The sequence below is a fragment of the Myripristis murdjan genome, chromosome 1, assembly GCF_902150065.1.
Source record: "Myripristis murdjan chromosome 1, fMyrMur1.1, whole genome shotgun sequence".
Taxonomy (NCBI): Eukaryota; Metazoa; Chordata; class Actinopteri; order Holocentriformes; family Holocentridae; genus Myripristis; species Myripristis murdjan.
In genome coordinates, this window is record NC_043980.1 from 24,416,741 (window position 1) to 24,441,121 (window position 24,381).

A 24,381-nucleotide genomic window follows, 5' to 3' on the forward strand; every position below is an offset into this window, starting at 1 on the left:
GATCTAGCCGTGGCATGCTGGAATAGTGTGGAGGATAGTGAATGTACGGTGGAGGATACACTGGGCAGCTTTGAGGGTAAGGCACTCGTTTAGCACTGTCCATGACTAGCTGTAGCTCCTCCAGTCGTTTGCTCATATCCTTGTAGCATGTCTCCAAGCGTTGCCACCGTTCCTCTTCACTGATCCTTTGTGGGCGGTGGTCAGGTGAGTGGAGGTCAACCTGGGTGTGTTCACTCGGCAATAGACTCTCCGCGGCCTGGGTGAAGGATGACTCGAACAGCGGAAGCTGCTTGGCTGGGTAGCTGAGCTCGTAGTCCGCAAGGTAACCTGGGGGCTGCCTGAGTCTGCTGGAACGAGGTCGGACATCAGGGTCTCTGCTGTAGTCCTGAAAGGTCGCCATAGTGCAGTGGGCGGGACAGATCCGGCTCGAAGGACCACTTGTGAAGACTTGTGCGTTTCTTGCTAGTGATGTCCTGCACTGACTATGTACTCCGGTAAGAGAGCAGCTGCAACCTTCAGTTGTAGTACAACAGATTTATTGAAATCCAACTTCAACAGATGAACACAGTGCACTGAGTACTTGCATCACGAGTTACAGGTTGTGATTGTTGTTGATGTATTAACAAGGCTGTGTGTGAGTGTGAATGTGTGTGTGTGTGTGTGTGGTTTCTGTAAACAAAAGAGATACAAAGATGTATAAGTCCACAGCAAAAACATCAATCTGCAACAATCTGCACATCACCTGCATAGCCACAAAAAATGTATATAATAATACAATATTAAATAAACCATTTGTGATGATTAGACAGCATACTGAATTGCTGGGCAACAATCAAACAGTATTCATTACTAATATGCATCATCTGGACCTACAACTAGTAGAAATACTGTAAATAAAGTGCAGTTACATAATTTGACCACAAGGTGGCATGTTGAGGCATTGAGGTGAGGCACGGAGTCATGCCCTGCTCGCATGGGTGCCACATGATCAGAGTGGTGCGAACAGCGCGGCGGAAAAATATGCTGCGCCACAACAATTAAATACAGCCGCCGAGGAGAGTACAATATTGGAGTAAACTACCACTGTTTAGGAACTTACAGTGCACAATATTCTGAACATACATCCAAGAATAAAGGTATGACATCTACAAATTGTCAATGGCTTGTGTATCAAACTCTCGGCGGTACAATTGAATTACTATGTTATATAACACACTACAATTCGGAAACAAAACGACAGTTTTCTGACACAAGTACAGGTAATATAACATTGATATAAATATAAATAAGGCACTTACATTGTCAGGAACGCACGAATCAACACAACAGCAATGTATAAAGTGCTTAATAGGGGAGCGCATCTGTCTGTGACGGCGGCTCACCACAAAAAGAAAGTGTAAAGTTCGCGCATGAGCAAAATCCACTCACGCAGTGACGTAATCACGCAGCCCAGCGGGGAGTTTTCTACACACGTTGTTGTTGACATAAGGTATCATTGCCATTTCAGCTTCCACGTGTGACTTAACCTGTACAACTTGGAGGAACTTTATTATTTGTTTTCTCTTGACTGGCCTGAAAAGACGGAGGACAGCACATTGACTTGGTGTTTGATCATGTAAGATGACTGTAGTTCACTGGTGAATCAATAGCTTTCCTGTGTGTTTGCTTAGGCGTGGCTCCTCATTTGCAAAAAGAAAACCACAACAAAAACAAAATAAACACCAAGAAAAGCAGCATGCAAATACGTGACAGATTTGAAAAGCCTGACTTTGCTTTTCTCATGCACCACTCTTATAATAGTGTTATATGAAATGATGCAGAAGGGTCAACATTTAGATTTTTCTAGGAAGGTGTTAACCTGAACTAATCTCACATATTTGCTTTCAGGAGGACTCATGTAAATGAATCTGTCTTTAATGGAGGTTTCTGTGTACATTAGACTACAATAGCTTCAGTACCCCCAGGTGTCTTACGCAACTATTGTACTCAGTTAATGGGAATGAAGTATTTACTCAACTGGTGAATGCATTCACAGTCTATATGCCCATACAAAGTCAAAGCCGCTTGAAGCCTGTGCCTCTGTATAGCAGCGCAAGCACCAAACTCTAAAGCAGGATTGTGCTTGGCACTGAAACCAGATGTTTTACCGTCAAAACAGAGTCAGACTGCTAATCAGCAATGACAAAGTAAGGAAGCGAAGGTCGTTGTGTCTCGGTTATGTCAAAGATATTGGCCTAGTTTCTCACAGTAGCTAGCTATTAGTCTCCGACTGTGTGTTCTGTTATTACAGAGCAAGCCTTTGCTTTGAGTATCTTTGGAAGAGGTCCCGAGCTATTAGGACGCATGCCCTGTCCTTATTGATAATTGCCATGACAAACACACTTGACACTGTAGGGTTTAATACAGAGCCAGGAGCTGCTTAAAAGGAAACATGGTGTATAATGAGTGGAGCTTTGGGACTGAATGTTGCCAGTCGTGTCATAAATCAGTGCTCTGCCTGTCCCCTTTGATAAACACAGTAGATAGTAGTGTTGGGTAATCTCTCCACTGTCTGTTCCTCTGATATCTTTGAGGCACCTTTGGCAGGGTGACACCAGCTTGGCTCTGCTTGTGTGTTTGTCACGTAGTTAGGTCAGAATATACCTCAAGGATTTAAACCTTTTCTAATTACTGCCAAATCCTTTCAGGCAGTATCAGTGGCCATTTGTGCTCTCCAGATTAATGGGTTTCAGTCGCTAGAGGTAAAAATCACACATATGAATGGCTGTCATCCATTGATGTTCTTAAGTGTGTGTGTTGAATGTTCACACTGATTAAAAACAAGGATTGGTGTGTCAGACATCAGTAAACAGTCTCCCACATTGCCACCAGTTTATGTCCCTTATCTCAGAAGCACTACATGACCCTTGGACTTGTGTGTGTAGTATATTTGGGGAGATGTATTTGTTGCTAACTATCACAAGTGTCTGTAATGTAACGTAATGTAATGTGATTTTTCAAGTGCATATGAAATTTATTTGAATTTGGCCTGTTTTCACAGTAGGTCTAACACATGTTACAGATACATGCATTCTTCCCAGGTTTTTGTTCCACCAGCCACTTCTGTCACATGCTAAGAAGGTGCACATATATGACCATATGAAGGACAATATGTGGTTTACATATATGTACATATACATGTTCAGCATCTAAGGGGTCAACATATATCACCATATCCAGAGGGGGGTATATATGTTTGGTTCATATATGCCTATAGATGTAACATACAGTAACATTTATCTATGTTCATAGATTAGATTTCCATAACATGTGCATGTATATTTCTACAGTAAGTCTGCTTCGCCAACGTGTGTGCGCTCATGCATGTTTGTGCAGTAAACCCGGTCGATGATTCCTTCCACTCTGCCCCCGATTGACAGTGTGAAGGCCAGCTGTCAATGGCCAGCTTTTTTCCCCCTGATTGCCCATCCTCTCATATCGACCTGTTAGCCTAGCCTCTCTTAGCGCCCAGTGCTAATGTGCCATTATGTAATGTTTTCCTGTTAGCTGCAGCGATTACCACCGCTGTCCAGCAGAACCCATGTGCACGGGTTTCGTTTCACTTGGGTACGCTGCCAATCAATCCAGCCAATCCAATTTTGCATGCAGTGTGCAAAGTGCACCTTTCCCCTTGACTTGAAGGCTCACAGTTTGAAGAGCATTGCATCTACTTTCACAGATGACAGATGGTTTGATAGTGGCTGCCAGACTGTATGAAATTACTTTGAAGTGTCGTCATGATGTTGTGGTGCAGACAGATGCAAGAGATTTGTGTGTGCATTTATTAATTATAAATTTAGTAAAATGGCCTGTCTGGTAAGTGGGTCATTTGTTATTGAGAAATGGGATGAAGACACATGAAAGCCAAAGAAAAGAAAGCGTCTAATTCTTTCTCTCCCTCCTTCTGTCTTGTCTGTCTCCAAAATAGAAGTAGAAACCCTGATCGAGCAAATACTGTGGAGGAGTGAAGACAGGGAGGGAGTGGCACTCAGAGTAAGAGGGGGAGTGTGATTACCTGCCTCTCTCTCTCTCTCTCTCTCTCTCTCTCTCTCTCTCTCTCTCTCTCGCTCTCTCACTCCCTCCCCTTGCAGACACCACCCTTTTAGGGAGTGTACACACTCATGCACTCTCCCCTGCTTGTTCACACACGCACTCACCTACATGCAGCACACATACACTGCCTCTTCTGTCTACCTCTCTGTATGTGTGGATTTTACACATCAAAGAAAAGCTGCTGGTGGGTGCTCTCCTTGGATAGTAAGACTTTGGACAGGCTCGGTTGGACCACTGGGTGCTACTGTCTCTCCTACAGCTTGCTTCTGTGTGTGTGTTTTGCTGTATGTGTGTGTGTATGTGTGTGCTTGGAAGCAGTGCTGTTCCATGTGTTTGAGAGACAAGAGAAGGAGAAGAGTGATTTGTGGCCAGCCACTCAGACAAAGAGACGTTACCCTCTCTCATTCAGGGAAACACTGCTACTTCTTCTGTCTGTGTGTCGACCATCCACTGTGACAACTCACCAGACAGGGTGAGTACAACCTTACTCACAGTATGCTTCTCACTCTCTCTCTCTCTCTCTCTCTCTCTCTCTCTCTCTCTCTCTCTCTCTCTCTCTCTGGATTGCTGTAGCTGTATCTTTAAAGTTTTGCCCTTGTCTATCTTACCTGTTCTCTGCAACTGGAAATTCCATAATTGATCTTACTATAGTTACTATAATTTGTGGGGACCTGTGTGTGTGCGTGTGTGTGTGCGTGTGTGTGTGTGTGTGTGTGTGGTATGTGTGTGTTCACCTTTTTTGCCTGGGGATTGAAAGTCAGGAGTGTGTGTGCGTGTGTGAGACAGGCTCAAACACATGCAACAAGAAGCAAACCAATGCTTTGCATGCATTTGTGTGTATGTTTAAGAATGGTTTTTTTTTTTTTTTTTTTTTGTAATATACCCCAACTGATTTTTTTTTTCTTCCAGATCATTGACATGATGCTATTCACTTCTAGTTTGGTCTTGCTCATACACAAGGGAGCACTCACATATTCATCGCCCCAAGCATGAAAGTTTTTCTATTTTCGCTGAGTACAACAAAAAGGACTGTCAATCTGAAACTGAAGCTGTTCCAGGACAGTGAAAATGACATCATACACCGTCTCAGTCAAGTATAAAATCACAGATGGCTATTTATGGTGGCATCCACCCTCCAGGACACTACCACTCGCCGAAATATGTGCCTTGTGGGTTGAACTGCAGTCTGTTTGACTTCTATTCATTTTGCTCAGTATCCTATTTCTTATGTCAAGGCTTACATACGTACGTCGACCTGTGGGCTTGCATCCCCCTCAAAGGAGCATTCTGTGTGTAGAATGCATCCATGTTGTCCGTCTTCCTGTTTTGCTTATTACATTTGGATGTTCCTCAGTAGCTCCTGGACTTGCAGCAAGAGCATTTTGTCTACTCTTCAAAGGAAGATTATGGAAAGCTCATACAGGAAAACCTTGAGAGTTAAAAGTCTCTTTTTGGTTCATCATGAAACTCCCCGTGAGACGAGTTCTGTCTTTGCTTATATTTTGATCATGTGTTCATCTTTGCACCTGGACGGGACCAATTTTACATCAGACACCTTTAGTTACATCTGGATATCCCCTTCCAGCAAATTTACAAACTGCTTTTCATGATAAAGTGTATCTGAATGATGCCTGTTGCCATTTTTAGTGTTATTTTGTCCTTGGTGTAGACTGGAAGAGAATATAATGGTTGAATCCTTGATTGGTAGTTTTGATCCTTTGGCTATTAAAATGGCCACAATGTACAGATTGAAAGATGTGGCTACACAATTAAAAAAAAAAAAAAGAACGAATGAGAGTGAATGGGAAAGTCAAAGAAAACCAACGAGGATCCAACTGGATCCCCATTAGAGCCCCGTGTCTCACACGGTGCCAGTTCATAGTTGGAATCCCATGCAGGGGAACTTCCCATGAGATTTTTTTCCATCTCTCAGTGGCATTTATATTTACTCACACCCAGCCTACCAGATTCCTATATTAGTTAATCATTAATTCACTTCTTGTCTGTTCATGAATTCATACGCCCTGTTGAATGCTATCTGAAGATCTGGATGTACAAACCTGAATGGTTTCAGAGCCTCTTTAACATGTAGTAGGTTAAATTCTTGCACTATAGTAATGCATGTGGAGTCATTGGGACGATATTGCTAATGCACTGGTGTGCTTTTGACTTTACAGAAACTGAGATCTGTCCCTTGTGTGTGTGTGTGTGTGTGTGTGTGTGCGCATGTGCGTGCGTGCACAGAAGCCCTTTTTGTGTATGTCATAATATGACTTTATTTTTGCTTCCAGTACCATAGGAAATGTGCATTACAGCTTTGCATGCTTGTTTCCAGAACTCCGCAACAGCTTATGCAAAAAGTCAAGAGGTCACTCTTTTGTATTCAGACACACAGGCAGAGTAAAGCAGATGAGTAGACACACTCACACATACACACACACATACACGCACACACACTCACAGACACACGCTGCCACAGCATATCCTTTCATACTCATTCACATGTGTGCTCTATAGAATGGGGCATATATTGGATTACCAGGGAAGCTGTTATCCTATTACAAGACATAGGTTGTAGGCTGTCATCTGTGTATGATATCAGACAGACTAAATCAAGGGAAGTGTGTCACGCAGACAGACATGCACAGACGTGCAAATGTGCATACACAGATGTACACATGCACACACACACTGTCACAGACCGCTGCTGCATGTGTTCACACCTGTACATTCCTTGTCTTGAATTTCACTTTGAGTGCTTACAAAACATTACAGCCAACCCAATGTCGGATTGACGGGGGCGTGGGTGTTGGGGTCAGGCTTGTCCCGTAGGAGTGCAGAGGCTGGGTCACCACTCTTACGATAGGAGAGCACTAGAAGCCCTTGCAGACAGTTGGAAGAGAGTATTGGTAGCACATTGCTGGAAGCCTTAGGATTAGGAGATTTTGAGTCTGAAGTGCCTTAATGCTCACGGCTTTAGGCATTAAATTTCTGAGTAACCAGGTAAACTTTGAACCCAACCTCCCTCAGCACTAAGCCTTTGGCCTTTACTTAAATTGGCAAACCACCCAGGGGAGTGGCTGTTACTGTATATTAGTCATGAGGTGTGTAAAAGACAGATGGTAGGTGAGGACTAGGTGAATGCTTATGATTTCAACATATACATACAGACACACACAAACCACACTGGCCCATAGCAAAGGACAGACGGAGCTCAAATCGCCTAAAATCCAGTTCTACCAGACGTGTATCTTTTTTAAAGTCATATCTGTGTTTTGAATTTAGTTTTATGATGGCTTTTATAGCCCCCATATTGCAGTTGCAGTTGTGACTCACTGGTTACCAACTAAAATAAATTTCCTTTTGGAAAAAAACAACAAAAACAGAGAGGAGGTTACTCTATCTCCCCTTTCTTTTGCTAGAGACATAAAGCCTGACGAAAAATGCGTCATGAATCAGACTATTGTGCTGTCAGTGAAGGTGCCTGGGTATCTTTTTATCAGCAAGAAGTCAGTGTAAAAATAGCCAGAATAGTGTTTTCGTCATCAGTTCTGCGTGGAGCCTAGACAGGCCGCCCACTGTGCTGCATGCTGCGTCCCTGCTGCAATACCTAGTGCAAATGAAACTGTCAGCCCACCACTGACACGGTTACAGCTTGCTTTATATGGAGCAAGATGTTTTAGTGTTCTGACCAGGAGGCCCATGCGTCTTTTCATGTAGGTTCAGGCCATCCATGTATACTGATCATATCAACCATATGTGCTTTACTACACTCCTCCCCATGTATTTGTAATGTGTGGTGCATCACACTCAGTCCTTGACTAGGTATGTGTACTCATCGGTTGAAGGATTCCTCAAATTTCATCACATGTAAAAACTTGAAGCCGGCAGTGGCACATTTCCTCTTATGCTTCATAGTTAATAGCCTCATTTGCTTTTTGGTGTTTTCAAGCTGTTAAGAAGTCCGGTTCACTGATGGTTTTGTTGTTACTATTGTATTTGGTCAAAAATCTACAGGTGTAGATTTGAGAACTGTGGGTAACAGTACACAATTAATTGCTGAAATACACTAAATACCAAATACCAAATTTAGATTTTTTTTTTATGCACCAATGCACTCGCACTGCTTGCGCTGCACTTGCACTGCTTCAGGGTACAACTTTTTAAATCCATGTTTGTTAGTATTATCATCATCTTCTTCTTCTTTTTTTTTTTTTTTTTTTTTTTTTTTTAACTTGCGTCATGGATTTGTCTGATGTTGTCTGTGTGACAGATTTCCACAATGTTGGACAATTCATTTCACTTCATTTTTGTTTCAGAGCAATGATGCATGTCAAAAAAAATGCAATGTATATTTTAAATATAGGTCAGATGCATATCCCTGGCATGGTTTAAGGTCAGTTTAAAATGCCTCCATCAAAATGCAGTGCCTCCATAGCTACGCTGTTTGTGTCTGTGGTTCCAGGATTGCCCGGAGTGCCTGCTGTTGTGGCTTACATACACCTCTCCAAAAATGAATAGTGTGTGTAAACGACGACATTTGTGATTTGTCCACCAGACCGCTTTGTGCTTCTTCTGTGTTTTGCGGTGGATTTCCACTTCATTCAAGTGGCTTGAACTCTGGAGGTTTGCAATTATGTTCCGGTGTTGCCAGCTCATTTCTAAATTATACAGAATCAAAGATGCCACTAAATTTGCGGAGAGAAATATCCCAAAACATCTGTTTGGGCATGACTGTTTGTCCAGGATTGGGTTTTCTTTTTCAAGTAATGTAAACATAATTGCCTCTGTTTTAATCTGTGCTTCATTAGTACAGAAATAAAAACTTAACACTGTTGTCCAGTGTTTCAGGGATCAGCTGTCCAGCATACAACTACGAATGTCCACACAGTGTAGGCTACCACGGTGGAAATTTCAACTCATAAGTATAGACCGACATTTAGGCCCATTTTCAAAGAAAAAAGGGGAAAATGCCAAGAAAAATTGTCCTTGCCATTCTGAGTGATCCTCTTCATCCTATGTTGAAGTGCTCTGAAGGGAAAGGTAGTTGCCTCCAGGATGACAAGGCGCCCTATCTGCAGGGCAGCGCTACTCCTACCTCTCCCCCTGGAAAACACACCCTGCATTCCACTGTGTGTATTCAGTTTTTTATTACTAGTATTTGGTTTGTTTTTGTTCAGTAAATGCAAAGTTGTACTGTTTCCCTGGCCACTAAAGTTATTCTGTTTGCTTTGTGGAGTTCGCTGTGTGCATAGTGCAGCTGCAGCTTTTGGGACAGTTGCATTCATGTGAGTGGCAGTTGCACTCACACCTGGAGAGGTTAATGAAGCTCTTTGTCAGGTAGGGAACATTCCAGCACTGGACTCCCTCCGCTGGCCTGGGGGCAGAAGGTGAGAGGTTGAAGAGTAAACGGAGACGTGGGGAGTCTTGATATCTCCCTGCTCCCTGCTCGCAGCTTCTCTCACTGTTTATTCTAGACTCTCTCCCTCTGTAAGTCTCATTCTCCTCTTTTTCCCCTCTTGCCTGCTTCTTTCAGTAGAGGCCTCTGGCCAGTTCATCAGCACTGCTACTGCCCCACCCGCATCATCCAAACCAAATGCTGTTATTTTTACTTCAATCTCTGTGATGTCATTGTGTTTGTGTCTCGGTCATATTTATTTAGCCATCATCTGAATGGCCTGGAGCCATTCCACAGAAATCCAGAAAACGTTGTCATTGTTATTAAGCCGAGGATTTGTTTTTAGGTGACACGTGATGTGTAGGGTATCATAACAGCATGACGACCTCCTGCCTCTTGTTCCTCAGCTTTTGTCATCTGGTTTGCTCTGCCCTATATTACGCCCTCTTGTTCTGTCGTGTCTCTGTGTTTGGGTCCATATTGTGCCTAGCATCATGTACATCAACCTCCTCCACCCCTAATTCATAAATAATGACCATGCAGCAGGCAGGCAGGAAGCCAGAGAGAGTAGCAGAGCAGACATGCTGGCTGGCCAGCCTTGGTCCCAGAGCCACTTATCTTTCACAATAATGACATATGCATTGACTAGCCTGACGAGAGTGCCTAAATAGAGACTGAAGATTTGGGAAAGCTTCCAGTTTGGTCTCATTACACATTTACCATAGCAGAGGAGACAACTGTACCGCTCTCTCTGTCTTGATTGTACAAATATGATGGCTCTGACAGTATCAAACAAGATGTGGGTTTAGTGCTTTGCAGAGATAACGTCGCTGTTTTTAGCTTTGAGAATCCATAACGGCTGGCATTGCTTCAATCTGCTCTGCGTGTGCGGTAGGAGCAGGAGGAGTAACACCTATAAAAATACGCTGTCAAATCAACTTTGAGAAATGACTGATTCTCCTTCACTGACCTCTCCTTTCCTCCCTCCCGCCCGCCCGCCCCTTCTTAGATGACATGGCGTCCTCAGTACCGCAGCTCCAAGTTCCGCCACGTGTTCGGCAAGCCCGCCACCAAGGAGAGCTGCTTCGATGGCGTGCCAATCACACGCAGCGTCCAGGACAACCACTTCTGTGCTGTCAACCCACGCTTCCTGGCTGTCATCACTGAGTGTGCTGGGGGAGGGGCCTTCCTGGTCCTGTCCATCCATCACGTGAGTGTCTCCACCTGCTTAATACAATCAACATCATGGCTGGTTTCCCAGACATGTTGGACAGCTCAGTGTGATTATACAGTCAGCTGATATTGACCTTTAAAAGAAGTGTAAAACTTAGTGTATATAGTGTTTCAGCCTGGATGCCAATTATAGATCGGGGAATATTGATGTCATTGTTGAGCCTGAATGTACCCTGAGAGGACAGTATTGAATACATCTTTGATTACCACCTATCGATTAAAATTTAGTAGGGTGAAAAAACTAGTAATTAATATGGTTTGATGGATTTTCATCATCGTGACCTGCATCATTTTGTTAGGCTGACTGTCTTTTGCTACAAAGGGAGAGAGAGGCACTCCTGATTTTTTTTTTTTTTCATTTGTCAAACAGTGCTGCAGAAATACCCTCATTATCTCATATTTCTTTGACGATGCTGAACAATATCATGGCAAACAAACAAATGAAGATGGCTGCATACAAAATTCACTCTCTGCTGTGTCTTTTATTTCTTGTTTTGGTGCATAAACTTTATCAAGACATTTCTCATGGTGCCTCCAGTTGTTTTCTAGGCTTTCCTAGCACCGTTTCAAAGAGTGCCTATGTTGTGCATGTTCCAATATGTAGAATAATACTTGATCTAAATGCTGCATGTCCACATTGAACTAGGAGAGGTTTCTGGTAACCTCAGTACATTTACTAAATGGAGTAAGCTCAGAGCTTAAAGGAATATACCCTTTTTCGCGCTTACCCTGACTGTACATAATGTATGTCCAGTGGCTCTGTTTCTGTGGGTAGCATTTAGGCTTAGCTTAGCATAAAGACTTGAAGTCTATGTGAGTCGGTAGATTAGTGAAAAAATAGGCCTTACAGCAACTCCGAAGCTGGCTTATTTACTCAGTGTATCATGTGTATTTACATGTCTTGTTTTTTTTGGATTATTTTAGGAGAAGTTAGAATACGTGAATACGCATGATATATTGTATAAATAAGACAGCCTTGGAGTTGCTGTAAGGTTTATTTTTTCACTTTGATCAACCTAGGCTAAAGACTAGAAATGTTACCTACTGGAACTGGTCCACTGGACACACAGAGGTGAAAATGGTATCTGACATCTCGTCTCAGCCTGGGTAAGTCAGAAAAAAGGGTATTTTGCCTGCTGCGGAATATTCCTTTAAGGAACCTTTAAAACATGATTTCGGCTCCCAGGAGGGCAGTTCAGATCTGCAGTGACAAGAGAGAAGGGAGCGTTTTCCTCTTCTGTGAAAATGTCTTGTGCTTTCCTTTCTTTTTTGTGCAATGTTACTGCAGTGTTGTTGTTTTTTTCCCTTTCTTGTGTAGACTGTTCAGCATGTCGCATTCTGTTTGCTCGTGTACACACGTCACACCTGGAACTGAAGGCTCTGCTCTCACAATATAAACAACACACGAGCCGTGGAGCCAAAAGAGTCTCTAAAAAAAAAAAAAAAAAAAAAACCCTGGCAGCTAATCCAGTACTACTTACACATCGTCTGTGGTCTTATATTTCATTATTCTGTCTTATCTCCCTAACCTATTTCAACCCTTAATGCGATTAATCACACATTATCCCAAATGTTATTCATGCTTATTATCACATTGACTGCTGTTATCCACAGTTACACTCAGGCAGACCTTCTCACCTGTGTGCTGGATAAATTTACATTCTTGCTTTATATCTGCAGTCCATAGTGATTCATCACACTGAACACCTCTCCCTCCTTTCTCCCCCTCTCCCTCTGTCTCCATCTTTTAAAAGGAGTCGGTGAATTTATCACCACCATCCTGGCATCGGCAGGAATTGCATATGAGCTTAGGAATGACATAACTCATGTATTTAACCCCCCGCCCCAACTCTTCCCCGTCTCGAGGAGGTGAAACTTCAGCGCCCACCCGTCGTCATATCCCACCTATGTGCATGTGTGCTCTCACACACACAGATAAGCTGTTGGTCTGACTTTACACATACATGCACACCTAAAGACACACACGAGTTTCATATTCTGCATGTGTGCATTTGGAAAGTGGTTTGGGAAGACGGCAGCCCTTAAAAAATGGTTACATCATCCCTTTATACCAAACACACCTTTGCTACTCACTAATCCAGTCCGTAAGTGTGTGTACGAGGGCGAGAAAGAGAGAAAGAAGGAGAGTGCTGTTTCTGTATAAACACCTGAAAGAGGGTTCTCTTCAACAACAGCATAATTAGCAATACAGTAGACAGAAATCAGTCAGTCACTGTTCATTTGGCTCATCACAGGATCACCAGATACCATAGTGTATGCAACAAGGCACATTTTTCTCTGATTCCCTTCTTGAGTGTAAGGTATTTCATCTCAATGTCGGGCAGGGATTGCTCCTGTTTCATTTTCCTGGGATGAGTTGGCCACTTGCAGGCTGTGTTACCTGTCCTAACCTGTAGAAAAAGAGGCTGTCTCATTCAGATTCTTGAGAGCTTGAGAGAGCAAAGTCTGCCACTCTGCGGATTACATCACCATTACTGGCATTGACGTTTCAGTCTATTAATATGGATTGAAAACCTTGCACCAAATCATTAAACGACCCCTGCCTGTGCAGAAACAAATTCACGTAGGGTACAGTAATGTCCTACTAATCATGCTCTGTGTTGTGACTCTTTCTCTTTTTGTCTCTGTCAGACAGGGAAAGTGGACCCCCACCACCCCAAAGTATCAGGCCACAGGGGCAACGTGTTAGACATCAAATGGAATCCCTTTAATGACTACTGCATAGCCTCCTGCTCCGAGGACACCACGGTTAGTACGCCGACACACACACACACACACACATGCATTTTCAAAGTGGTTCAGTGAAGTGTTATGATTTCCCTGGAATATGAGCATGTAGGAGCAAGGTGATCATTTTATTGCTTTGCAGTTTAGCCTTCAAGAACTTTGGGCCATGCCACACATTCCACAGCTCTGACTTATCGGCGCAGGTCAAAACAAATTCCTTTGCACAGAAAGAAAGGAAGAGTAAACAGGGTTTGTTTCCTCTAATGCTATTTTTACAAAGTGTGTCTAGGGCTGTGTCATTTATTTTCCACAGTCAGTAGTATGTGCATCCTAGTTTATTTCCGTGTTGTGCTTTTTTTGTTGTAGGTTGTGAGGTTTTAAGTCTGGGTGGCTGACTTGTGTGTGCTCTGTGTGTGTAACAGGTGAAAGTGTGGGAAATCCCTCCTCATGGTGTGTTCAAGAACCTTACGGTGCCATGGAAGGAGCTGCAGGGTCACAGCCGCAGGGTGGGCCTCATTGAGTGGCACCCAACTGCTAACAATGTGCTCTTTAGTACCGCCTATGACTACCAGGTAATATAAACACACACATGCAAACACTGCAAAGAATAATCCAAGATATAAACGAAATTAAACTGTGACTTAGCACATAAGCAATTAAATCAGACAATGCAGCCAAACAGGTCACAGCACTGTACAGCAGCTACGTTCTTGTTGACAGATACTGATGCTCACTGCTACAATATAGTGCACTAAACACTGCTCCATTGGCCTGTCAAGAGTTCATGCTGGAGTATGTCCTTGCAAAATGTGTGTGCTTTTCTATGCAAGTGGCTTTGATTGGGAGCACAGCATCACAAACCCTGAATAACCTATCTTGTGGTTTCAGGTTAATGTCACTATAAAATGCAAATTGGAAAGCAGCAGTGCTGGCTGTAGCTGAATTTCTGTCTGTATGTGTATGTGTATGTGTGTGTGTGTGTGTGTGTGCGTGGGGACCCTAGGTAATGATCTGGAACCTGGACTGTCCAGACCAGGTGATAAAGAACCCTGTGCGGACCATCAGCCACCACACAGATGTGGTCCTGTCCATGTCCTTCAACACGGACGGCAGCCTCCTGGCCACCACGTGCAAGGACAAGAGGATCAGACTCATGGAGCCACGCACAGGAAACCTGCTACAGGTACTGCTGTGTGTGTGTGTGTGAGAAAGAGAGAGAGGGAGAGAGAGAGAGAGAGAGAGAGAGTGTTGAGAGAGAGTGTTTAGGTCAAGTGCATGATTACCTTTGCTTGTTTTTTGCGTGATAGTTCTGCTGTTAAATTTGGGAAATCCAATGCTTTGTAATTACTTTTGGAGAACACATACTCAGCCCCTACATGCTGATGTAATGCCCTACACGTCACTGTGGAGCAGAAAATGCAATAGCATGACAGTCAATGTTGTGTGACAGGGAGTTCCCTGCTCGTTTCCACCCTCCCACTGCATGCACTGCTCCAGCACCACACAGCCAAAACTGACACCTGTGGCCCTCAGCATAGCTGTCAGGACCTCTGGGTCACCGGCCCATGACTCACACACCACATCAGTGTGTTCTCAGACCCTTTACTTGCCAGACAGGCTCATGTGGCAGCACAGACAGCGCCATTGCAGAATGTTGCCATATTAATTATTAAAATTATGCGCTGGAAGCGTAGTATTGTTAGTAGCTTTACTTGCCAGACAGTTTTATTGTAGCAATACAGTCATAAAACTAATCATATTGTTTGAATCATATTACATATTATATGTGTAATGATATTGTTTTGCACTTTGGACACTGTAAATATTTGTGTCTGATTGGCTGGAGGATATCTTTTAAGTATATTGGGTTGATGCAAAAATATTTTCTGTTAGGAGATTAATCCTCTCTTCTATATCAGTGTTCACTTATACATTCAGTTCATATAATACTACAGCTAATCATAATAATAACAATTGCATTAACTAGTCTCATTATGGTAAGTTAACTATGTTAACTGGCAGCTGCAGCAACCTGTACCTTTTTAAAATCTCAACTACTTAAAACTATTGTGATTATTTTACAGTAATTTATGTTTTTGTGAATATATGTAAAGTTTTTAATCCATTTTGGCAAATCCACAATGTCTACACTGGTTTAGCTCAAGTTTAATGACATTAGCTGAATCAGCTGGTAGCATCTCTGTTGCTGTTTCACTCTGACTCGTTTAAAATTTTTATTTTTTCAGAGCATATCACTCCCTAAATTAATTAACCTTTTTATCACTGGCAAATGGCTATGGTATGCATGATAATGCACAGCTCAGAGTTCATGATCAAGTGCATTATCAAGCTATTCCACTTTGTGCTGTGGTTTTCTTCACCTCCACGCTGTCCAGTAATTCCAAATATCAGGACACCTCAGAGTGGATTATCGCGCACGTAAAACCTTGGCAAACATTTTCTGTGTTACTTTTCTGTATCCTTGTATCAAACTTTTATGTATTGATATTTGGCAGCAAATAAAATCAGCAGATCTTATGTTGTTCTACATAACAGCTGTTCTCGCTGTCTGATTTGTACTTTGATGTATTTGGTGTTTGTAGGATGCCAACTGCAAGACACACAAAGCCCACAAGGTGCTGATCCTAGGTAACTTGAAGATGCTCCTCACAACGGGAAGTTCGCGCTGGAATGCTCGACAGATGGCTCTGTGGGATCAGGTGAGAACAACAACACTACATTTTAATTACCGTAGTAGTAGTAAAACATTGGGGCTGTGAATCTTTGGCTTGACAGAGGTTCAATCCCATTTACAATGCACTAGTTAGTGATTTAATTTAAGAGTGAGTCATTTTTTTGGTATGATTCAATTCAGTTGGAGTTTGTAATGCATGATTTGAGTCAAGGATACTATTACTTTTGGCAAACATTTTACATCCATTAAATAAGGTAAGACTATCTTTATTTCTGAAATGTGAAAAACCAACAAAATAGATTTACTTACATCATGTATTTAAAAAAATAAACAAATGAATGAATAATTGTGAGTGATTGGATTTAAAGCATTTTATTTCAAATCAGGTCAAAGTCAGGGTGATAAATAGGTTTCTTTCAGCAAAGTGATGCAGATGAATCAGAATAATGATGCCATGAATGAACTGTTACACCCCTAGAGATGATGTTATTTGTATTGTGTTTTTCTAACGTTAAGCCCATAAGATGGCTCACAATGAGGAGAGTAAAATACACGGACCCAAGTTTACACAAAGAGTTACGGAAAGAAAAGGACAGTGGTAAAGGCAAAGAAATAACAGCGGAAAGAAAACCTCTTTACTTAAAAGCACATTTGTAGAAATCTGTTTAAAAAAACCTCATTCTGTTCACTTGAGCTCCTCTGGGGAAGAACACAGCAGGTTGAACTGATGGTGGAAACTAGTTCTCCTTTAGTCTTAAATCGAGGAATGAGCAGAAGGTCCCTGTGCCGAGGGATCCCAGGCTCCCCAGGGGAATAGCTATGAACAAAAACCACAGTCAGACACTGAGACAGCGCTGGGAGCAGGTGAGGAAAGTAGAGCTCAGCACAGTACTTTAGGAATACCTTTACTGCAACCACAGTCAGTCAAATAGTCAGGTTGCACTAGAGGATGAATGTGGGCTAAGCATTCAATCAGTTTACTCCACATTACATCACATATGAATCAAATATTCAAAATGTACAAGAAAACAAAAAAGGAGACAAAAGCTCTTCATATAATCCAGATGTAAGAGTGTATGGAGCTGACCACAACACTGAGACACTTCAAAACAACTCCCAGCCTCACATACTAAAGTCTAAGGTGGCTGCTGGGTCACACAGCTACGCCATCTAGTGGATAAATTGATGGACTAGCCTAATCACTCAGCAGCACACCATTAGAGCCCACTGAGGCTGTGCTAAACTTCACACGGAGTTATTCTCAACTTTAGTTTGTAATTTTCAGGTATTGTGATCACATGTGTGAAGAAGCCGTGCGAAAGAAGCTGTTAATAGCTTGCAGCATGTTGACATCTGGCTGGTGTGTTTTGATGTGTGAGAATGTATCGAGTGGGTGGAGGATTATGGCTGAAATGCGGATTAGGGCTGGAGCTCTCAGCATTTTTAATTCTGCACCGGAGAGAGATGTTCATGTATCGACTGACTTTTGTGATCAGGAATGATGATGTCAAGGGATGATCTTTATGTGTCATTGGTGTTTGAGTGTTGCCTGTAATCAAGTGTTTGTGTGTGTGTGTGTGCACTTGCAGGAAAACCTCTCCGTGCCTTTGTTACAAGAGGATGTGGATGGTGTATCAGGGTTGCTCTTTCCTTTCTATGACCCGGACACATCCATGCTCTATATTGCTGGGAAGGTGGGTCTCTCAAAGCACTCAAATGTTTGCTCATGGCACCCATTGTCCTGAACACGGTGCCATAATTATACATTCACACACTCATATACAAAATGCTCTCCAGGTTATTTTGGTTCAAAGTTTTCTCTGTCTCTGTCAGGGTGACGGAAATATCAGGTACTACGAAATCACGCAAGAAAAGCCCTTTGTGCACTATCTCACAGAGTACCGCTCGCTCATGCCACAGAAAGGAATGGGTAAGGGACGGACACACACACACACACACACACACACACAGCTGAGCACTGACAGGAACTGTATGCTATTGCTTTGCAAGTTCCAAGACACCTTTTACCTATCTTTACTCAACTATTTAACTATCCCATCCCCCTCATTGTACATTTCAGTCAGTGAGTAGTTTCATAGTTTCCTCAGCTGAATGTTGTACAGAAGTTCAAAGGCTTCTGATTAGTGTTTGCAGCTCAGTTCCAGTCTCCTGTGCTGACTCTTCTGCACCTGTAAGCAAACCTGCTGTGCAAATAAGTGCACAATATTTGAATAGCCAAACCAAGCTAAGCTACGTTATGTAAGCAAAGCTAAGTTATGGATTATGTGAAGTGACATACAGCAAGACCAGCAGAGGCCAGCAGCCACACAGATATCATGGACATACGTTTCAGACTTTAATCTCAAATGATAGCAAGAGAGAGAATAAAAAGTAGCCTAGCTGTTTACCAGATCAGCGCTTATGGAAGTGGTCATTTTTTTTCACAGCAACAATTGCGCACTATTGATCAGCTAAAGTACAAGGTAAATGTTTTTTTTTTTTCCCCACTGCACAAACAGTGTGCTGTTCCCGTATTTGTTCCTGGTATGGCACAAGGGATGAGCTTTATGTGTAGGCTTTGGTTTTCCATGGCATTTTTGAACATGTGTGGAGCCCTTTTCAAATAATAAAAAAAAAAAATCAATGTACACTGCAGAATTAAGATTGTTCTGTTTCCATCTTTTGCAGGTTTGTTGTAGTTTTCCATTGTTTCCTTTGTTTTGTTTGTCTCTCAGCTTTTTCTAACTCTCCATTTGTTTACACCAGCTCACTATTTAAAAATGGTGGCCGGAGCTGACTGTTGACCTTGTGCATCTCTTGCATAATGGTAGAAATCCTGCCATCATCCTCCAAAAACAGGCTGATATCAGATACAAAGGGTGCTGTATCAGAACAGTCTTATTGTGGCTGTAATAAACAACAACTAAATATAGTGGTAAAGCATGTGGGACCATGATGATGTGGGTGCAGTACACTCGTGTGGTGAAAGAAGCACTTTCCTGTCTAACTCTGGGACCAGGTGATCCCACTGAAATGTACCCCGGAGTGTCACAGGAAGTTATTCCTTCCTGTGGCCATCAGACTCTTTAACACTTCCCTTGGAGGGTCAGATACCCCGAGTTAACGAGCTGCATAGCTGAACACCATTTAGCTGTTTATGTAACTATTTAACTGTGCAGTAATTTTATACCTGTAGAACTGTGCAATAATTCAGTAGTGCAATACCTGGTGTATATACGGTGTGTATAGGTATACTTTTTACATATTCTCAAGTCCTCATTTCTGTATATATAGTTGTAATATTAGTGTAGGATTAAGTGTCTAATGCACATATTTTTATATTTCTTATTTTCTCTCTCTGTTTCTGTTAATTCCACTTATATGTATTTTTCCCTTAAGAATTTGAGAAACTGCAGCTGACCCAGTTTCCCTTTGGGGATTAGTAAAGTATTTCTGATTCTGATTCTGAGCAGAGTAAAATGCGTATGTGTGTGTGTGTGTTTGTGTGTGTGTGTGTGTGTGTGTGTCCTTCAGGTGTTATGCCAAAGAGAGGCCTGGATGTGAGTTCCTGTGAGGTGTTCAGGTTCTACAAGCTGGTGACAATCAAGAGTCTCATTGAACCTCTGTCCATGATTGTTCCCCGCAGGGTAAGAGTGCACAAACCCACACAAACCACAAACACTGGGGAAAAGGGCAAAAAATAAAGAATCACACTGCAGCTGTTACTGTAGCAAATGTTAGAGACATATTTATGTGTGTGTGTCTGACTGTGTATGCGTTTCCAGTCGGAGTCGTACCAAGAAGACATCTATCCCATGACAGCTGGTAACAAGCCTGCCATGAGTGCAGACGAGTGGCTCAGCGGCATCAACAAAGGTCGGGAGTGCTGCGCTTGTGCATTTGTATACATTAAGGGATGCAGGCTGCACTTTGTGTGTGTGCTGCTCAGCTCAGCATAGAGAGCCACTGGTGAATTGCTCCAAACCAGGCTCACACTGAGATTTGAAATGAACCTGCAAAAATACAGTATAATATATGATTTAAACTTAACTTTCAGCAACAAGAAGGCTTTTCTCTTCTACTTCATGAGTGCCTTTCACTTGCTTGCGTTGCTTTGTTCTGATTCTGTAATATCTGTTATATTAGTAATTGCTTACTGTGCATGCAGGTTGTTTGTTGAAATGATTCTACAGAATCAAAGCACTGAAATTATAATTGTGTGCGTCTTACTTTTGCTGACACTTAGCACACACTTGTCATTTTAGTGGAGAGTCCTGGTGGCAAATGCACTATCATTCTACGATATATTCTTTTTCTTCGTGCAGTGTGTGATATCCATGGTCAAAACTAACTTAAACGACTTGATCTTGCATTAAAATGGAGTAGCTCATCACATTCCCTATCACTCTCTTTGACTTCCAGACCCAGTGCTCATGTCTCTGAAGCCTGGAAGTCGAGTAGAAGAGTCGTATCCCGAGCTGAGTATGGGTAAGGGGCTGGGCAGCTCATTGGACACTCGCAGGTCCCAGAGCAGGCCAGGTCTGCTACAGCTGTCATACATTCAGGACCAACTCGGCATTAAAAGCGACAAAGAGGACAGCAGTCATACAGAGTCGGAAGACAACAGGAGCTGGACATTGGTCAGTAACGGACAGGATCCTGCTCTTTGCTCTCCTCCAAAGACTGAGAATGAGGTGGGTTTTGCATGATAAGGCGGTCATCCAATACATTTTTATCCTATTGTGTTTGCACATTGGTATTTGGTTTTACGATGCAAGTTATTTTTCCTGTGTGCGTGTGTGTGTTCTCTTTTCAGCTGCGTATGAAGTTCCACAAGCAGCAGGAGGAAATCCGGCGGCTGAGGGAGCTCCTCAACCAGAGGGATGTACGCATCAAACAGCTGGAACTGGAGATTAAGAACATCAGAAACTCCCAGCCTCAGAGCTCGCTTTGATACAGCTGCTGCCCCATTCGGCCCACCATACAGAGTCACCTTCACTTCGTCTTAGGACACATCCATTACTATATAAACTTCCTAAACCCACCACACTTGTCTCACCTCTCCTTTTCCTTCCCTTTCCGAGGAGTCCCCTTCCACTGATATGCCTCTTTCCTAGCCCCATATAATCACAGCACAGGGGTGTTTCAAAGCCAGTATCACCTCAGATTTTCATTTGTGTGTTCAAACTACCATGTTGTCAATTCTGCACAGGGTGCACATATTCTCTGTTCATGTACATACACTTTAAACACTGAGTCTTACTCTCATCCCATCATGTAATATATTTCAGAATCTTATTGCACCTATCTACCTGTCATCCCTTCCTTTTGTATGCTTCACAGCTATGCAAATTTGTTGTAATTTTTAGCTTTTTATTTAGCTTTTTGTTTGTTTTTTTTTTAAAATGCGCTTTGTAGCTGAGGGGGGAAAAAGGATGTTTGTGCCTGTCTTAAATGAATGATGTGGTTGTCTGCCCATTATTTTAAAGCTGTCGCAGGGTGGGAGCAGACATCCTGTGTGATTGTAAAATAACACTGAATTTATTTTCTATGCTTTGTGGTTTTTGCATATTTAAGCTACTGTGGTGTTAAGTCTAGAATGACAGACATATGTGTGCGTGAGTGAGAGTGAGCCGGGGTAAAAAGGACTGACAATACCATGCTCCGAAGCTTTCTAGCTTTTTGTGAAGCTGTGTTTGTATTTCAGTGACTGGAAAAACTGGTGGGAGACCAATCCATTTAAGAGGACAGTTGTGTAGCAGCAGCTGCCTTGTAAGCCATGTCTGTATCTGATGCCATATAGGCATTATTATTTTTAAATATTTATTCCGTTTTACAAAGTGGTCAAAGAAAATGACAGCCACTTCAATAAACAATTTCAAATCTAAATCGAGGCTGAAACAGAAAACAGATTACAAAAAAAAAAACAAAAAAAAACAAGAGCATGCAATTTATGAAAACAACATGTTTGCTTTTTCCCCTCATGTTATTGAGCCATTGTGAAGAACCAACTCAAAGGCACTGTGTGTATTAACATACAACCTACAGGGAACCCAATAAATGTTTTATCAGTTTGTAAATGCTTACCAAAGCGATGGTGTCTTAAAGCAACCAGAACAATTGAAACGTGGAAAATTTATATTTACTCTGAACAGATAAAGATCATATCAGGGAATGTTTGGATATTGTTCATGTCTTCTGCCTTTGTGCAAATGGAGGGCTTTCTGGAATTTATTTCTTTGAAAGTGGGGGCAATTTATTTTGACCCGCATTTCACAGCAAAGTAAGAACAAGAGAAAACATCTCCGTCTCTCAATACCTGGTTCAGAGAAACAATCCACTGGTTGACATGTAAATATACACAGATAACACAGGAAAACAACTCATAAATATATAGCAATGTGAGCAATCACTGTTAGTCAATCCTTCATGCTGTTTATCTCAAGTGTGACCAGAAAAATGCACTATAGTGACAATAGACACCTGCATTTATGTAGCCATAGGCACAAGCATCACTTTTCATTAGTGCACCACCTTGTCAGGAAGGTGTCAAATGGATACTACCACACACACACACACGCACGCACGCACGCACGCACGCACGCACGCACGCACGCACGCACGCACGCACGCACACAGAGGCTCCAATATAATTATGCTCTCTGACCCCTGTGACCTCTGACAGTACACTTCCAGCATCACTGGCTGTTTTTACTCATTGACTTTGATGTAAGAGCAGCAAAGCCAGGGCAAACTCTAACCACTGCCACATGTCTCAACATGTTCGCCGTATGTGCTGCTCTTGCTACAGGGCCAGCCAGCCTGCACTGCTCAGAGCTGGTTCCATGCTACATAGGTTTAGGTGATAGGACTCCGTTTTTCCCTCTTTCAGTCACTGAACCAACCAGTTTGATCATATCATTAGCTAAATAAACAACAGAGCCAATCTGAGCCTATTTTTTAGGCGATGTAACCAGTAGACTGCTTCATATAAGCTGCCGTTCTCACTGTCGCTCCATTTCTCCCACACCCCTCCTTGCCTACATACTGTTGAATTTTACTGGCCTGATATTACACTGGTCCACTGATAGTCCTTACGAGTTGGAGCACATTATGGCTGATTCAGTGAGAAATGGATTGAGTAAAAATTATGGTGTGTGAATTTTACATCACTGCACAGTTTGACTTAGTATCTTTGACACAATTGCTTTGAATGCATCACGATCAGATGCTGCAGTCTAAAAAGTTTTTTTTTTTTTGGTCCTTGCTTTTTGGCATTTCTCCCTCTAACTGTGATTGCATTCCTGTTCAAATACGAATGTGGACCATTCATTCCTATTGTGGAGGAACAAAAGCCGTTCAGTTTTGTTAAACTGGGTTTTGAATTTGATTCCATGTGTGCAGCTTTGGTGAAATGACACCAGTGTGCACCAGTGACACAAGGGGAACAAAATAATAAACTCACTGCCAACCAGATCAACAATTTCCCAACCACTTCATTTCATTTTTGTGGTGTGCACCTCCATGTCTATAGTAGACTTACTGGTGCTTGTGTAAGTATAATGAAAGTTTAATTATACTTCTGTCATGTCATATAGTAGTTGAATTTACTGGTGATGAGCAGTGGAAAGTTAAATAGGGAATTTCTCTTCTTCTCCCTAAATCTTTTTAGCTGTTTCACAATGCACCAGCTTAGTTATCTTATAATTACTTCATTGCAATGTTGTGCTACAGTGATTACTGCATTACTTTTCAAAAAATTGCTCATGTAGAGTGGTTCAACTCTGCATATGATCATAATTCTTTGTGTAACTCTATTATGAATGATGTAGTAAATGCCAACCCCTTAGAAAACATTATCAACAAGCCAAATGGGAAATAACTGCACCCAATCCATACTTATGAAACCTCTTGGTATTAAATCGTATATACTCTGACAGTCCCTTCACATTATACTAGAGCAATAATGTAGCAGCAGAGTCAACTGTAGCTTTCACAGTGGTGAACATGTCTGAATAAATAATCCATTTCATTTAAGGGTTGCTGCTGGGTAATATCGTGAGCCTCTTTGTGCCTGACTTAGCTGTTGTTGATTTTTTTTTTTAATGCAATTATTGTTATGTCTTTCATAATGTCACTGTATACAGTTTAGTTAAAATTGAATGAGATTTTATCCTGTTCCCTTTAATATTATCCTGTTCATTTTAATATTTAA

At 42.1% G+C, this 24,381-nt stretch overlaps 1 protein-coding gene across 2 annotated transcripts in view; it reads left to right on the plus strand.

Moving 5' to 3' along the window:
* Window positions 1-23,096, plus strand: part of coro2aa (coronin 2Aa) — a 39,381-nt gene extending 16,285 nt beyond the window's left edge. The window contains exons 1-12 of one of the 2 annotated variants that reach the window (XM_030053777.1): window positions 4,199-4,564; window positions 10,500-10,700; window positions 13,376-13,492; window positions 13,894-14,043; window positions 14,475-14,654; window positions 16,075-16,191; window positions 17,756-17,860; window positions 18,000-18,096; window positions 19,701-19,813; window positions 19,952-20,042; window positions 20,589-20,860; window positions 20,983-23,096. In XM_030053777.1, coding sequence (XP_029909637.1) covers window positions 10,500-10,700; window positions 13,376-13,492; window positions 13,894-14,043; window positions 14,475-14,654; window positions 16,075-16,191; window positions 17,756-17,860; window positions 18,000-18,096; window positions 19,701-19,813; window positions 19,952-20,042; window positions 20,589-20,860; window positions 20,983-21,120 — 1,581 coding nt within the window. In that variant the 5' untranslated portion in view covers window positions 4,199-4,564 and the 3' untranslated portion in view covers window positions 21,121-23,096. Of the gene's footprint in view, window positions 1-4,198; window positions 4,565-10,499; window positions 10,701-13,375; window positions 13,493-13,893; window positions 14,044-14,474; window positions 14,655-16,074; window positions 16,192-17,755; window positions 17,861-17,999; window positions 18,097-19,700; window positions 19,814-19,951; window positions 20,043-20,588; window positions 20,861-20,982 lie in introns of those variants that run through there. The other variant, XM_030053768.1, reaches the window with a different exon arrangement.
* The last annotated feature ends 1,285 nt before the right edge of the window (window positions 23,097-24,381 follow it).